This window comes from Pleurodeles waltl, chromosome 11, assembly GCF_031143425.1.
Source record: "Pleurodeles waltl isolate 20211129_DDA chromosome 11, aPleWal1.hap1.20221129, whole genome shotgun sequence".
Classification (NCBI taxonomy): Eukaryota; Metazoa; Chordata; class Amphibia; order Caudata; family Salamandridae; genus Pleurodeles; species Pleurodeles waltl.
This window is the reverse complement of record NC_090450.1, coordinates 373,177,338-373,191,856: the sequence shown is the minus strand read 5'-3', so window position 1 is coordinate 373,191,856 and position 14,519 is coordinate 373,177,338. Positions and strand designations below refer to the sequence as shown.

The window sequence follows — 14,519 nt, the reverse complement described above, 5'->3', positions numbered from 1 at the left end:
ATGTACACTGGCATCAGTGTGCATTTATTGTGCTGAGAAGTTTGATACCAAACTTCCCAGTTTTCAGTGTAGCCATTATGGTGCTGTGGAGTTCGTGTTTGACAAACTCCCAGACCATATACTCTTATGGCTACCCTGCACTTACAATGTCTAAGGTTTTGTTTAGACACTGTAGGGGTACCATGCTCATGCACTGGTACCCTCACCTATGGTATAGTGCACCCTGCCTTAGGGCTGTAAGGCCTGCTAGAGGGGTGTCTTACCTATACGGCATAGGCAGTGAGAGGCTGGCATGGCACCCTGAGGGGAGTGCCATGTCGACTTACTCGTTTTGTCCTCGCTAGCACACACAAGCTGGCAAGCAGGGTGTCTGTGCTGAGTGAGAGGTCTCCAGGGTGGCATAAGACATGCTGCAGCCCTTAGAGACCTTCCTTGGCATCAGGGCCCTTGGTACTAGAAGTACCAGGTACAAGGGACTTATCTGGATGCCAGGGTCTGCCAATTGTGGATACAAAAGTACAGGTTAGGGAAAGAACACTGGTGCTGGGGCCTGGTTAGCAGGCCTCAGCACACTTTCAATTGTAAACATAGCATCAGCAAAGGCAAAAAGTCAGGGGGCAACCATGCCAAGGAGGCATTTCCTTACAATTTTCCTAAACTGTACCATTGTTTCCACAATTGGCACACCCCTGGCACACAGCTAAGTCCCTTGTAAAAGGTACCAGTGGTACCAAGGGCTTTGTGACCAGAGGGTCCCTAAGGGCTGCAGCATTTACTGTGCCACCCTAAGGGACTCTTCACCAAACACATGCACACTGCCACTGCCGCTTGTGTGTGCTGGTGAGGAGACAAAGGTAAAGTTGATATGGAATCCCCCTCAGCGTGTCAAGCCCACCAACCACTACCTGTGGTACAGTAAGTCATCCCTCTAGCAGGCCTTACAGTCCTAAGGCACTATACCAGAGGTGGGGGCACAGCTGCATGAGTAATATGCCTCTACAGTGTCTAAGTCCATTCTTAGACATTGAAAGTGCAGTGTGGCCACGTTAAGTACATGGGCTAGGCAGTTTGTCATTACGATATCCACAGGTCCAAGATGGCCTCACTGAAGGCTGGGAAGTTTGGTATCAAACCTCTCAGCACAATAAACCCACACGGATGCCGGTGCCGGATTTATTGTACAATGCACCTAGAGGGCATCTAAGAGATGCCTCTAAGAGATGCCCCCTGTATTTTAACCAACCCTTTAGGGTAATGCTGACCAGTCTGCCACTAGAAGACGAATTTCTGACCCAATGACATGAGGGCCTTTGCGCCCTCTTGAGTCATAAACAAAGTCCGTTCTGGGTGGAGGTACTTCACACCTCCCCCTCGAACACTTGGCAGTGAGCCTCAAGGGTTCAGGCCTCCTGTTATAGTGACCCTGGGCACTCCAGCTAGTGGAGAAGAACCCTCCCCTTCCATCCACCCCTCCCTGACAAAGGCCCACTTTTCCCAGCAAGTCCGGTGGGAAAATTAAGAAAGAACAGGGAGGAGTGATGAGTCGGCTGGGATCACCCCAAAGGTGTCCAGAGCTGAAGTGAACCCTGATCCCTCCATCTTGGCTTGGAGGACAGGGACCAATAGGGTTAGGAATGTGCCCCCTTCCCGAAAGGGAGTGGTTACAGGAAGGGTGTAGACACCCTCAGGAACAGTAGCCATGGCTACTGCCCTCTGATCCCTGCAATGCCCCTAAATTTGGATTTAAAGGCTCCCCTTAACAGAGCTCACCAGATCCCTGGCGACCTCAATAAGAAGAAAAAAAAGAAAGGAGGACTGCTAAGCTGAACCCCCTGCAGTGAAAACTCCAGACATCACCTAACTTGGCCCCATCCCTACAGGCCTGTCTGTAGTTTCAAGGACTCTGATATCAAAAGGCAACGCACCTAGCAGGACCAGCGACCTCTCCAAACCTCCAGAGGTCTGCCTACACACCAGATGACAAAGAAGTCCCAAGGACAGCTGCCCTGTCCAGAAGAAACCTTCCAAAAGTACTCTAGAACAGCCCCTGATCCGTGATTCCTGTCCATTCTGTACCCGACGCCCAAGGCCTGTTTCCAGGTGGCCCACGGATTCAGAGCAGGTCCCCAGACGATTCTGACCTTGTGTCCACCCTGGGTTGACCCCCTCCTGTCCAACACAATATCAGAAGCCTAAATCCAAAGGACCACCCCTGACCGAGAGAGAACTGGACCAAGATTCACAACACCAAAATGTACCCCTACACCCGCAACCCCCTGGACTTGGGGAATCCGACCACTGGTCCAGCAAAGTTCAGCAGGTGGCCCTCCTCCTTGTGGAGGGCCACCTGCTGTCTCCCAGCCTGTGGTCTCCCGGAACAGACTCCCTGGACCCAGCCTGCAGCATCTTTGTGAGCCCTGAAGCATTAGGAGCTCGACGCTGTGTTTGCACCCTGCACCCGACGGCCCCTGTGTCTCTGAGGGTTTGTGCTTGGTGCGGACCTGTGGCCCCACTGGTGCTCACCTAAACCCCCCAGGTGTGCCCTCCGAAGTCGCAGGTTCTTACCTGCCAACAGATCTGTTTCTGAGTGACCCCAGTCTCCACAGGACCCCATTCAAAACTTAACTACAACTTTGACCTATGTACCCGGTGGACCCCATGTTGCTGGTGGTGTGAGATTGGGGTCATCCTGAACCCCAACCAGTGGGCAGCCTAACCCCCAGGGACGGGAACTGTAAGTTGAGTGCTTATCTCAAAACTGCACTGAAGGATCCGACCTCCAGTGCAGGAGCGACCCCCCCAGGTGGCCCTCTCCCTTACCCAGGTGGTGGCTACCCCGAGGAGCCCCCCACTTGCCTGCGTCGCTGAAGAGACCCCTTGGTCTCCCATTGAGACCTATTGCGAACCAGACGCTTGTTTGCACACTGCACCTGGCCGCCCCCCGTGCCGCTGAAGGTGTACTTTTTGTGCTGACTTCTGTCCCCCCTGGTGCCCTACAAAACCCCCCTGGTCTGCCCTCCGAAGACGCGGGTACTTACCTGCTGGCAGACTGGAACCGGGGCACCCCCTTCTTCATTGAAGCCTATGCGTTTTGGGCACCACTTTGACTTCTGCACCTGACCGGCCCTGAGCTGCTGGTGTGGTAACTTTGGGGTTGCCCTGAACCCCCAATGGTGGGCTACCTTGGACCCAACTTTGAACCCCGTAGGTGGTTTACTTACCTGCAAAAACTAACAAACACTTACCATCCCCAGGAACTGTTGAAAATTGCACTGTCTAGTTTTAAAATAGCTATATGTCATTTGTGTGAAAACTGTATATGCTATTTTGCTAATTCAAAGTTCCTAAAGTTCCTAAGTGAAGTACGATTCATTTAAAGTATTGTTTGTAAATCTTGAACCTGTGGTTCTTAAAATATACTAAGAAAATATATTTTTCTATACAAAAACCTAATGACCTGGAATTGTCTCTGAGTGTGTGTTCCTCATTTATTGCCTGTGTGTGTACAACAAATGCTCAACACTACCCTCTGATGAGCCTACTGCTCGACCACACTACCAAAAAATAGAGCATTAGAATTCTCTCTTTTTGCCACTATGTTACCTCTAAGGGGAACCCTTGGACTCTGTGCATGCTATTTCTGACTTTGAAATAGTACATACAGAGCCAACTTCCTACACTGGGATTCTGGTTAGCAGGATCCCAGTAAACACAGTCAAAACACAATGACATCAGGCAAAACGTGGGGGTAACCATGCCAAAAAGAGGGTACTTTCCTACATTTTGGGCAAAAATTAAAAGGAGTGTAGGAAGCTGGCTCTGTATATACTATATCAAAATGAGATTATAGTGTGCACAGAGTCCAGCGGTTTCCCCAGAGGCTTAACAGAGGCTTAACTAGATAATACTAGTGCTCTCTTTTGTGGTAGTGTGGTTGAGCAGTTAGGCTCAGAGGACAGTGCAAAGCACTTGTACACACACCAGCAATAAATGAAGCACACACTCAATGACTAACTCCAGGGCAATTGTTTCTATATAAAAAAAAAACTGGATTTTGTTACTTTATTTCTAGAACCACAAAATTCAGGTTGCAAGTAAGTACATTTGCAAGTAAGTTTCCAACATATGTATCAATACCACTTTGTTTCAATTTGGCAAGTTAAACGGTTTTCAAATAAATAGCAATAATCTGTTTTAGAAGTTGACAGTGCAATTTTCTGAAACAGTTCTAGGGGAGAGCTAAGTACAAGACTTACATTTCCAGTCTCCGGACGGTAGAATGTCCACAGGTTGGGTTTCAAGTTAACCCCAAACAACCACCACCAGAGACACAGGGCCGGCCGCAGAGGTCACCGTTGAGGTCAACTTAACATACACTCCTATGGTGACTGGGGAACTTGGAACCAAGCCTGCTTGCAGGTAAGTACCTGGGTCTTTGGAGGGTAGACCTGGTGGGTTTAGAGGAGCGCCGGAGGCCACAGGTCAGCACCAAACACACACCCTCAGCAGCGCAAGGGTGGCTGGGTGCAAACACAGCATCGGGCTCCCAATACTTTCCTATAGGGGGACCCTGGGGGTCACAAAGATGCTACATGCTAAGTCCAGGGGGTCGGTTCCGGGAAACCAAAGGCCACCTGCTGGATGTTGCGTACTGAAGGTCGGATTCCCAAAGGACAGAGGGGTGCAAGGGTACCCTTAGGCGTTGGGAATCTTCACCTGATTCCCTCGCATCAGGGGGGTCCTCCGGATTTAGGCTGCAGACGTCGTCATGTTGGACAGGAGAGATCAACTCAGTGTGAATATTAGGTCACAATCACCTGAGAGCCAACTCTAGTCAGTTGGGGTACCTGGACATGGGCAGTGGGCGTCAGGTGCAGAGTGGGCAGGACTCTTGAATCTGGGGTGCTTCTTGAGTCTATTGGAGTTTCTTTCTGGACAGGGCTGCTGTCCACTGGAGTTCTTGGTCCTCTGGGGTGCAGGCAGTCCTCTTGAGGCTTTTAAGAGGTCGCCGGTCCTGCAGGATAAGTCGCCTTCTTGTAGCAGGACTTCAGAAGCTGAAGACAGGTCTGTACGGATGGGGGCAAGTCAGTTGGTGTCTTCAGTCTCTCTGCTGGTGGTCAGCTTAGCTGTCCTCCTTTCTTCTAGTCTTCTTCATGAGGTCATCAGGAATCTGACAGGCTAGGTTTGGGGGAGCGATTAAATCCTGGATTTAGAGACGTTACGGAGATCAGTAGCCAATGGCTACTGTTCATGAGGGGTGACCACATCCTTCTGGTGTCCACTATCTCTGGGGAGGGAGACACAGACCTAACCCTACTGATCCCTGTCCTCCAAACCAAGTTGGGGAATTCTGCAAGGAGGTGGTCACTTCAGCTCTGGACACCTTAGGGGCTGTCACAGCTGAAGTGGTCACTCCTTGTTTTCCCTAATTTTCCCACGCGACTTGATGCCAAAAGGGGGCTTTGTCTGGGGGCAGGCATCTCCACTAGCGGGAGTGCCCTGGGGGCACTGTAACAAGAGGTCTGAGCCTCTGAGGCTCACCGCCAGGTGTTACAGTTCCTGCAGGGTAGGAGGTGTGAAGTGCAGGCTTTATTTCTGGCCAGAGAAAGCACAAAGGCTCTCACCTCATGTGGTCAAAAACTTGTCTGGAAGTGGCAGGCTGGCACAGACCCATCATTCCTGCACTAGACGTTTGGCTAAAATACAGGGGGCATCTCTCTAAGATGCCCATCTGCCTGCATTTTTCAATAAACCCATCATCAGTGTGGATTTATTGTGCTGAGAAGTTTGATACCAAACTTCCCGGACTTCAGTGAAGCCATTATGAAGCTGTGGAGTTAGTAATGACAAACTCCCAGCCCATATACTCAGTATGGCCACTCTGCACTTACAATGTCTAAGAATAGACTTAGACACTGCTGGGGCTTATTGCTCATGCAACTATGCCCTCACCTGTGGTATAGTGCACCCTGCCATAGGGCTGTAAGGCCTGCTAGAGGGGTGACTTACCTATGCCACAGGCAGTGGTTTGTGGGCATGGCACCCTGAGGGGAGTGCCATGTCGACTTAGTCTTTTTATTCCCACTAGCACACACAAGCTGGCAAGCAGTGTGTCTGTGCTGAGCGAGGGGTCCCCAGAGTGGCATAAGACATGCTGCAGCCCTTAGAGACCTTCCCTGGCATCAGGGCCCTTGGTACCAGGGGTACCAGTTACAAGGGACTTACCCAGATGCCAGGGTGTGCCAATTGTGGAAACAAAGGTACAGGTTAGGGAAAGAACACTGGTGCTGGGGCCTGGTTAGCAGGCCTCAGCACACTTTCAAATCATAACTTGGCATCAGCAAAGGCAAAAAGTCAGGGGGTAACCATGCCAAGGAGGCATTTCCTTACAGCGCCTATGTGTTTTGGGCACCTCTTTGACCTCTGCACCTGACCGGCCCTGAGCTGCTGGTGTGGTAACTTTGGGGTTACCTTGAACCCCCAACAGTGGGCTGCCTATGCCCAGGAACTGAGACTTGTAAGTGTCTTACTTACCTCCCAAACTAACCTTTACTTACACCCCCCCACCCCCACCGGAACTGTTGATTTTTGCACTGTCTACTTTTAAAATAGCTTATTGCCATTTTAACAAAGACTGTATATGATATTGCTTTTATTCAAAGTTCCTAACTTACCTGTGTGACGTACCTTGCATTGTATGTGTTTACTGCAAATCTTGGGGCTCCTCTGAAAGTAATATGTTACATAGGGTGGAATATCAAGGGCTATGCAAACAGACCACAGCCAAGTTCTGGGATATCCGGCTGAATCAATTTAAAGCCCAAGATGAAGATGCAGTTTGATACCACAAAACATGTGAAAGGGTTCACAATCTTCAATCACTGCCTATAACCGTTCCCCCAATACATGTTTTTTTTTTATTTTTTATGTGTATTATGTTTCCTTCTGCTAACAACTGCAAGGGGGTGCTTCCCACGCTCACAAATCTGTACTCCTCCTCAGATGGGAAAGGACTCCACATGGTAGCACAGTTGGGGGGGATGGGGGTTTACTTGTTTGATAACTTTGCTCATCTCTAGATGCAACCCTGTGACATGTTTGCTACTATGTACAAGTGTTTTACATGAAACCTAATATTGCATGACCTTGTTATGCTCAGTCATGGATATGTATAGCTGCTGCCATCCTGCGTTCATAACCAGCTATGTATGTTATCACTTATTATAACATTTATGTCTAATAAAACGCAGTAAACTACATTTAAAAAAAAAAATGGTAGTACTAGAATACTCAAATTACTAGTGTTTAAACAAACCAATACAATTATACTACCCCGCACAAGATCAGTTCTGTTCATACAACTTACCTAAGAGACTGTTCTGCTGCATGTGCTGCTACAGTAGATATGACCGGAGATTGAGCTCTGGTGGCTGACACAGTTGCAACAACACTAGGACACAGCGATGTGGAGGTGGTCACAGGGGGTCTGGACTGTAAGGAAATTTTAAACATCCACACATTAGATGTCTCGCAAACTCAAGGTCTTATTATTCACTCTCTGGTGCATGATCCATTTAAATGACAGAAATGTAATGCTCAGTAGCAATTATAACTATGATTTCAGAGCAGTTGACTGTATATAAATTAACTAAATGATGAATAATGAAAAAGGTCAAATCAAATCATTAACATTTACAAAGCGCGCTACTCAGCCGTGCGGGTCTCAAGGCGCTAGGGGAAAAAAAAGGGGGGGGAAGGGGGGGGGGATTACTGCTGCTCGAAAAGCCAGGTTTTTAGGAGTCTCCGGAATGCGGAGTGGTCCTGGGTGGCCCTGAGGCTGGTGGGGAGGGAGTTCCAGATCTTGGCTGCCAGGAAGGAGAAAGATCTCCCACCCGCCGTGGAGCGGCGGATGCGAGGGACGGCAGCGAGCGCGAGGACAGAGGAACGGAGGAGGCGGGTGGGGACGTAGAAGCTGAGGCGTCGGTTGAGGTATTCCGGTCCCTTGTTGTGGAGGGCTTTGTGTGCGTGCAAGTCGTCCCAAGCAGATGGGGTGTTGCCGAGGATGAGGACTTCCGTTTTGTCAGAGTTCAGCTTTAGGCGGCTGAGCCTCATCCAATCTGCGACGTCCTTCATACCCTCTTGTAGGTTGGTCTTGGCGCTGGCGGGGTCCTTGGTGAGGGAGAGTATAAGTTGGGTGTCGTCGGCGTAGGAGGTGATGATGATGATGTTGTGCTTGCGTACGATGTCGGCGAGGGGGCTCATGTAGACATTGAAGAGTGTCGGGCTGAGCGATGAGACTTGAGGTACGCCGCAGATGATCTCGGTGGTGTCTGAGCGAAACGGTGGGAGGTAAACTCTTTGGAAACGGTTTAAGAGGAAGGAGGCGATCCAGTCCAGGGCCTGGTCTTGGATCCCGGTGGAGCGGAGGCGGGTGATTAGTGTGCGGTGACAGACGGTGTCGAAGGCAGCCGAGAGGTACTTATAAGACCAGTTCTCTATCATGAAGTGTACCCAAGATCTATCTACCAACACTACATAATTGTGCCTCCATGGACAATCCCAGAACACTAAACTGTAGAGATTTTCTTACCCTGCATTACAAAAATAAATACAGTCTGTGCTCCAAATTCCTTCATCATTTAATCCTTGAAATCACCAGGCATCTCAAATATCAACACCCATTAAAAACAAATTACAAATGGGATTTATACCACACTGCAGTGGTACCTATTCCTGTAAATGAGAGACTAAGTCACTACCTTCACTCTGCCCCTTTTAGGGGCCTTCCCCTCATCTAAAAAAATAGTGGGTTAGGAGCTTTTGGTTAATGTAGGGAAGTACCCTCTTTTTGGCATGGTTACCTCCACTTTTTGCCGGCTGTCAGTGGGTTTTGACTGTGTTCACTGGGATCCTACTAAACAGGACCTCACTGACTGTGCTCTCTCCCTCTAAATTTGGTTTCTCGGGACCTGGCACACCCCACAATTGGCAGACTGATGCCACCTTATAAGTCTCTAGTATATGGTACATAGGTACCCAGGGCATTGGAACACCACAGGTTCCCCATAAGCTGTAGCATGTATTGTGCCACCCATGGGAGCCCATGCAAAATGGGTCTACAGGCCTGCCATTACAGCCTGCTTAAAAAGGTGCATGCACCCTTTCACTACAGGCCACTGCACCAGGTCACAGTAAGTCACACCTATGGTAGGCCTTCCGAGACCAGAGGGCAGTGTGCAGGTACCGGACACCCCTGCATGAGCATAGGTGCCCCTACGAACTCCAGTTCCATTTCCCCAGACTTTTGAAGTGCAGGGAAGCCATTTTACCCATGTACTGGACACCTGTGACTAGCAACATAATGATAACTCCGAACCTGGGCATGTTTGGTATCAAACAAGTTGGAATCATACCCCAATAATGTTGCCAATATTGGTTGTAGGATTCCATGCACTGGGGGCTCCTTAGAGCACCCCCAGCATTTCTCCTACCGGCTTTCTGGGGGTTTTCGGGCAGCCTGCACTGCTACCACCCCAAAGACAGGTTTCTGCCCTCCTACTGCTTGACCAGCTCAGGTAGAGAAAGGCAGAACAAAGGATTTCCTTTGGAGAGGGAAGCATCACCCTCTCCCTTTGGAAATAGGAGTTACATGGCTTGGGAGGGGTAGCCTCCCCAAGCCACCGGTATGCTTTGAATGGCACATTTGGTGCCCTCAATGCATAAACTGGTTTGCACTAGTCCAGGGACCTCTGTCCCTGCTCTGGCACGAAATTGGACCATGGAAAGGGAAGTGACAACTCCCCTGTCCATCACCACCACAGGGATGGTGCCCAGAGCTTCTCCAGTTGGCTATTTGTTTTTGTCATCTTGAATCCAAGGTGGGCAGAAGCCCCAGGGAGCATCTGAGTGGCCAGGTCAGGCATTGTCACAGCCCCCTCCGGTTAGGTGGTCACCCTGCTAGGTGACCAATCCCCCTCTTCCTGGGCTATATAGGGTCTTCCTCTTGGGTGGGTCCTCAGATTCGACATGCAAGATTCCATCAGGACTCCTCTGCTTCGTTTACTTCATCTTTTGGCAACTGGGACTGCAACTGAACCCTCCAGGAACCGACAATCTGCAACTCCAGTGAGAACTCTGCAGCACTGTTTCTCCAGCTCCTTCCGGCAACTGCAACATTTCCCTGAATGTGCATCCTTTGATGGTGACGAATCTTCAGCCTGCGCAACAAGGAATCTACCTTGGAGTGAAGGAGTCACTCCCCTGCATCTGCAGGTACCAACTGCAATGACGACCGGCTGTGAGGATCCTCTCTCCTCTGGAAGTGCATGGATCCTGCATCATGGGTGGTGGTCTAGAGTGGTCCTTTGTCCTCTCTACCAGCTGGTCAACTTGGGAGACTGTAAGCCCTTGCTTCTCCTTGCAAGACAGTAACCCACTTTTGTAGCTACCCAGGCTTGTTTGTTCCTCCTCCAAGGGATCTTCAGGCTTCACATATCTCCGGCCTCCAGCAAGGTTCCCTGCCAAGCACAATCTCTTGTCTGCTGCTCCAGCAATGTGGAGTTCCTCTTCATATGTGCTGAGTGGGCCTCACTGAGACTCCTCTGCTTCCTGCCTGTGGCGGCCTGCCTCCTCTTCTTGGGACTCTCCCAGCTGCTGAAGGTCACCTCGGACTCCCCTCCTTGGGTAGAGTCCCCTGGGCATTGCGGGTCCTCTTCAGCCTTGCAAAATCTTCTCCTCCGACTCGTGCATTTGCCAAGGCTTGTTGGTGAATTTCCAGCACCACTGACTGACTGCATCACGACCACCGATGTGGGACATCACTTGCATCACTTCTGGAAGGACTCTTCTGCTTCTGTGCTGCAATGCTGACTTTCTTCAACCACCATCGACCTAGTCCTGCATCCACAGAAGGGTCGGTAGTGACTCCTGCCACGTGGGCACTCCAACTGGACTTGGGGCCCTTATTTTGCAGGACCTCTTCTGACACAATCCACCTTTGGTTTCTTCCAGTCTTGCACAGTCCTTTTCCAAAGTTCTCCTGTTGGTATGGGGAAAAAATCAGGTACCTACTGCTTATCTCCTTTTGGGGTGTGGGGGGATGGGGGCAAAATTACCCTGGTACTTACCTTTTTAGGGTCCCTAGTTCCTCCAACTCCCCTCTGCCGATTCCACTTCCTTGGGTGGGGGACTGCCTTTCATATTCCTCACTATTTGCTATTGGTTATCCTATTTGCTTTTGCTTTCTATACTAATCAATGTCTTCTATTGTGTGTATAATAGTGTGTTTACTCACCTCCTAGAGGAGTATTTCCTATACAGTATTTTAGTATTTGTGTTATAAAATTTAAAGGTACTTTTATTATATTAACATTGTGTGGTTCTTTTGTGTGTGCAAGTGCTGTGTGACTGTAGTGGTGTTGCATAAGCTTTGCGTGTCTCCTAGATACGTCTTGGCTGCTCATTAACCCCTTCGCTGCCAGGCCTTTTCCCCCTCCTGTGCCAGGCCTTTTTTTGCCTATTTGGGGCAGTTCGCGCTTAGGCCCTCATAACTTTTTGTCCACATAAGCTAACCAAGCCAAATTTGCGTCCTTTTTTTCCAACATCCTAGGGATTCTAAAGGTACCCAGACTTTGTGGGTTCCCCTGAAGGAGGCCAAGAAATTGGCCAAAATACAGTGAAAATTTCGTTTTGTTCAAAAAAATTGGAAAAAGGGGCTGCAGAAGGCGGCTTGTGGTTTTTCCCCTGAAAATGGCATCAACAAAGGGTTTGCGGTGCTAAACTCAGCAGCTTCCCAGCTTTCAGGAACAGGCAGACTTGAATCCAAAAACCCAATTTTTCAACACAATTTTGGCATTTTACTGGGGCATACCCCATTTGTGCAATTTTTTGTGCTTTCAGCCTCCTTCCAGTCAGTGACAGGAATGGTCATGAAACCAATGCTGGATCCCAGAAACCTAAACATTTCTGAAAAGTAGACAAAATTCTGAATTCAGCAAGGGGTCATTTGTGTAGATCCTACAAGGGTTTCCTACAGAAAATAACAGCTGAAAAAGAAAAATATTGAAATTGAGGTGAAAAAAACATCAATTTTTCTCTACTTTTTACTCTAACTTTTCCCTGCAATGTCAGATTATCGAAAGCAATATACCGTTACGTCTGCTGGACTCCTCTGGTTGCGGGGATATATAGGGTTTGTAGGTTCATCAAGAACCCGAGGAACCCAGAGCCAATAAATGAGCTGCACCCTGCAGTGCGTTTTCATTCTATACCGGGTATACAGTAATTCATTTGCTGAAATATAAGGAGTAAAAAATAGCTATCAAGAAAACCTTTGCATTTCCAAAAAGGGCACAAGATAAGGTGTTGAGGAGCAGTGGTTATTTGCACATCTCTGAATTCCGGGGTGACCATAGTAGCACGTGAATTACATGGAATTTCTCAAACAGATGTCTTTTTTACACACACCCCTATATTTGGAAGGAATAAATGTAGAGAAAGACAAGGGGCAATAACACTTGTTTTGCTATTCTATGTTCCCCCAAGTCTCCCGATAAAAATGATACCTCACTTGTTTGGGTAGGCCTAGCGCCCGCGACAGGATATGCCCCAAAACACAACGTGGACACATCACAGAAAACAGAGCTGTTTTTAGCAAAGTGACTACCTGTAGATTTTGGCCTCTAGCTCAGCCGCCACCTAGGGAAACCTACCAAACCTGTGCATTTCTGAAAACTAGAGACCTAGGGGAATCCAAGGAGGGGTGACTTGTGTGGCTCGGACTAGGTTCTGTTACCCAGAATCCTTTGCAAACCTCAAAATTTGGCTAAAAAAACACATGTTCCTCACATTTCTGTGGCAGAAAGTTCTGGATTCTGAGAGGAGCGACAAATTTCCTTCCACCCAGCATTCCCCCACGTCTCCCGATAAAAATGATACCTCACTTGTGTGGGTAGGCCTAGCGCCCGCGACAGGATATGCCCCAAAACACAACCTGGACACATCACAGAAAACAGAGCTGTTTTTAGCAAAGTGACTACCTGTAGATTTTGGCCTCTAGCTCAGCCGCCACCTAGGGAAACCTACCAAACCTGTGCATTTCTGAAAACTAGAGACCTAGGGGAATCCAAGGAGGGGTGACTTGTGTGGCTCGGACCAGGTTCGGTTACCCAGAATCCTTTGCAAACCTCAAAATTTGGCTAAAAAACACATGTTCCTCACATTTCTGTGGCAGAAAGTTCTGGAATCTGAGAGGAGACACAAATTTCCTTCCACCCAGCGTTCCCCCACGTCTCCCGATAAAAATGATACCTCACTTGTGTGGGTAGGCCTAGCGCCCGCGACAGGATATGCCCCAAAACACAACGTGGACATATCACAGAAAACAGAGCTGTTTTTAGCAAAGTGACTACCTGTAGATTTTGGCCTCTAGCTCAGCCGCCACCTAGGGAAACCTACCAAACCTGTGCATTTCTGAAAACTAGAGACCTAGGGGAATCCAAGGAGGGGTGACTTGTGTGGCTCGGACCAGGTTCGGTTACCCAGAATCCTTTGCAAACCTCAAAATTTGGCTAAAAAAACACATGTTCCTCACATTTCTGTGGCAGAAAGTTCTGGAATCTGAGAGGAGCCACAAATTTCCTTCCACCCAGCGTTCCCCCAAGTCTCCCGATAAAAATGATACCTCACTTGTGTGGGTAGGCCTAGCGCCCGCCACAGGATATGCCCCAAAACACAACGTGGACATATCACAGAAAACAGAGCTGTTTTTAGCAAAGTGACTACCTGTAGGTTTTGGCCTCTAGCTCAGCCGCCACCTAGGGAAACCTACCAAACCTGTGCATTTCTGAAAACTAGAGACCTAGGGGAATCCAAGGAGGGGTGACTTGTGTGGCTCGGACCAGGTTCTGTTACCCAGAATCCTTTGCAAACCTCAACATTTGGCTAAAAAACACATGTTCCTCACATTTCTGTGGCAGAAAGTTCTGGAATCTGAGAGGAGACACAAATTTCCTTCCACCCAGCGTTCCCCCCACGTCTCCCGATAAAAATGATACCTCACTTGTGTGGGTAGGCCTAGCGCCCGCGACAGGATATGCCCCAAAACACAACGTGGACATATCACAGAAAACAGAGCTGTTTTTAGCAAAGTGCCTACCTGTAGATTTTGGCCTCTAGCTCAGCCGGCACCTAGGGAAACCTAGCAAACCTGTGCATTTCTGAAAACTAGAGACCTAGGGGAATCCAAGGAGGGGTGACTTGCGGGGCTCGGACCAGGTTCTGTTACCCAGAATCCTTTGCAAACCTCAAAATTTGGCTAAAAATACACATGTTACTCACATTTCTGTGGCAGAAAGTTCTGGAATCAGAGGAGCCACAAATTTCCTTCTACCCAGCGTTCCCCCAAGTCTCCCGATAAAAATGATACCTCACTTGTGTGGGTAGGACTAGCGCCCACGAAAGGAAAGGGCCCAAAACACAACGTGGACACATCAAATTTTTTTATAAAAAGCAGTGCCTAC

The 14,519-nt window shown here is 48.9% G+C and overlaps 1 protein-coding gene across 4 annotated transcripts in view; it reads right to left on the bottom strand.

Annotated features, from left to right (window-relative positions):
* The window catches only part of SAP130 (Sin3A associated protein 130), a 1,096,728-nt gene that overhangs the window by 947,595 nt on the left and 134,614 nt on the right, over positions 1-14,519 (bottom strand). For all 4 annotated transcript variants that reach the window (XM_069213674.1, XM_069213675.1, XM_069213676.1 and 1 more), the window contains exon 7: positions 7,367-7,491. In XM_069213674.1, coding sequence (XP_069069775.1) covers positions 7,367-7,491 — 125 coding nt within the window. The remainder of the gene's footprint in view (positions 1-7,366; positions 7,492-14,519) is intronic.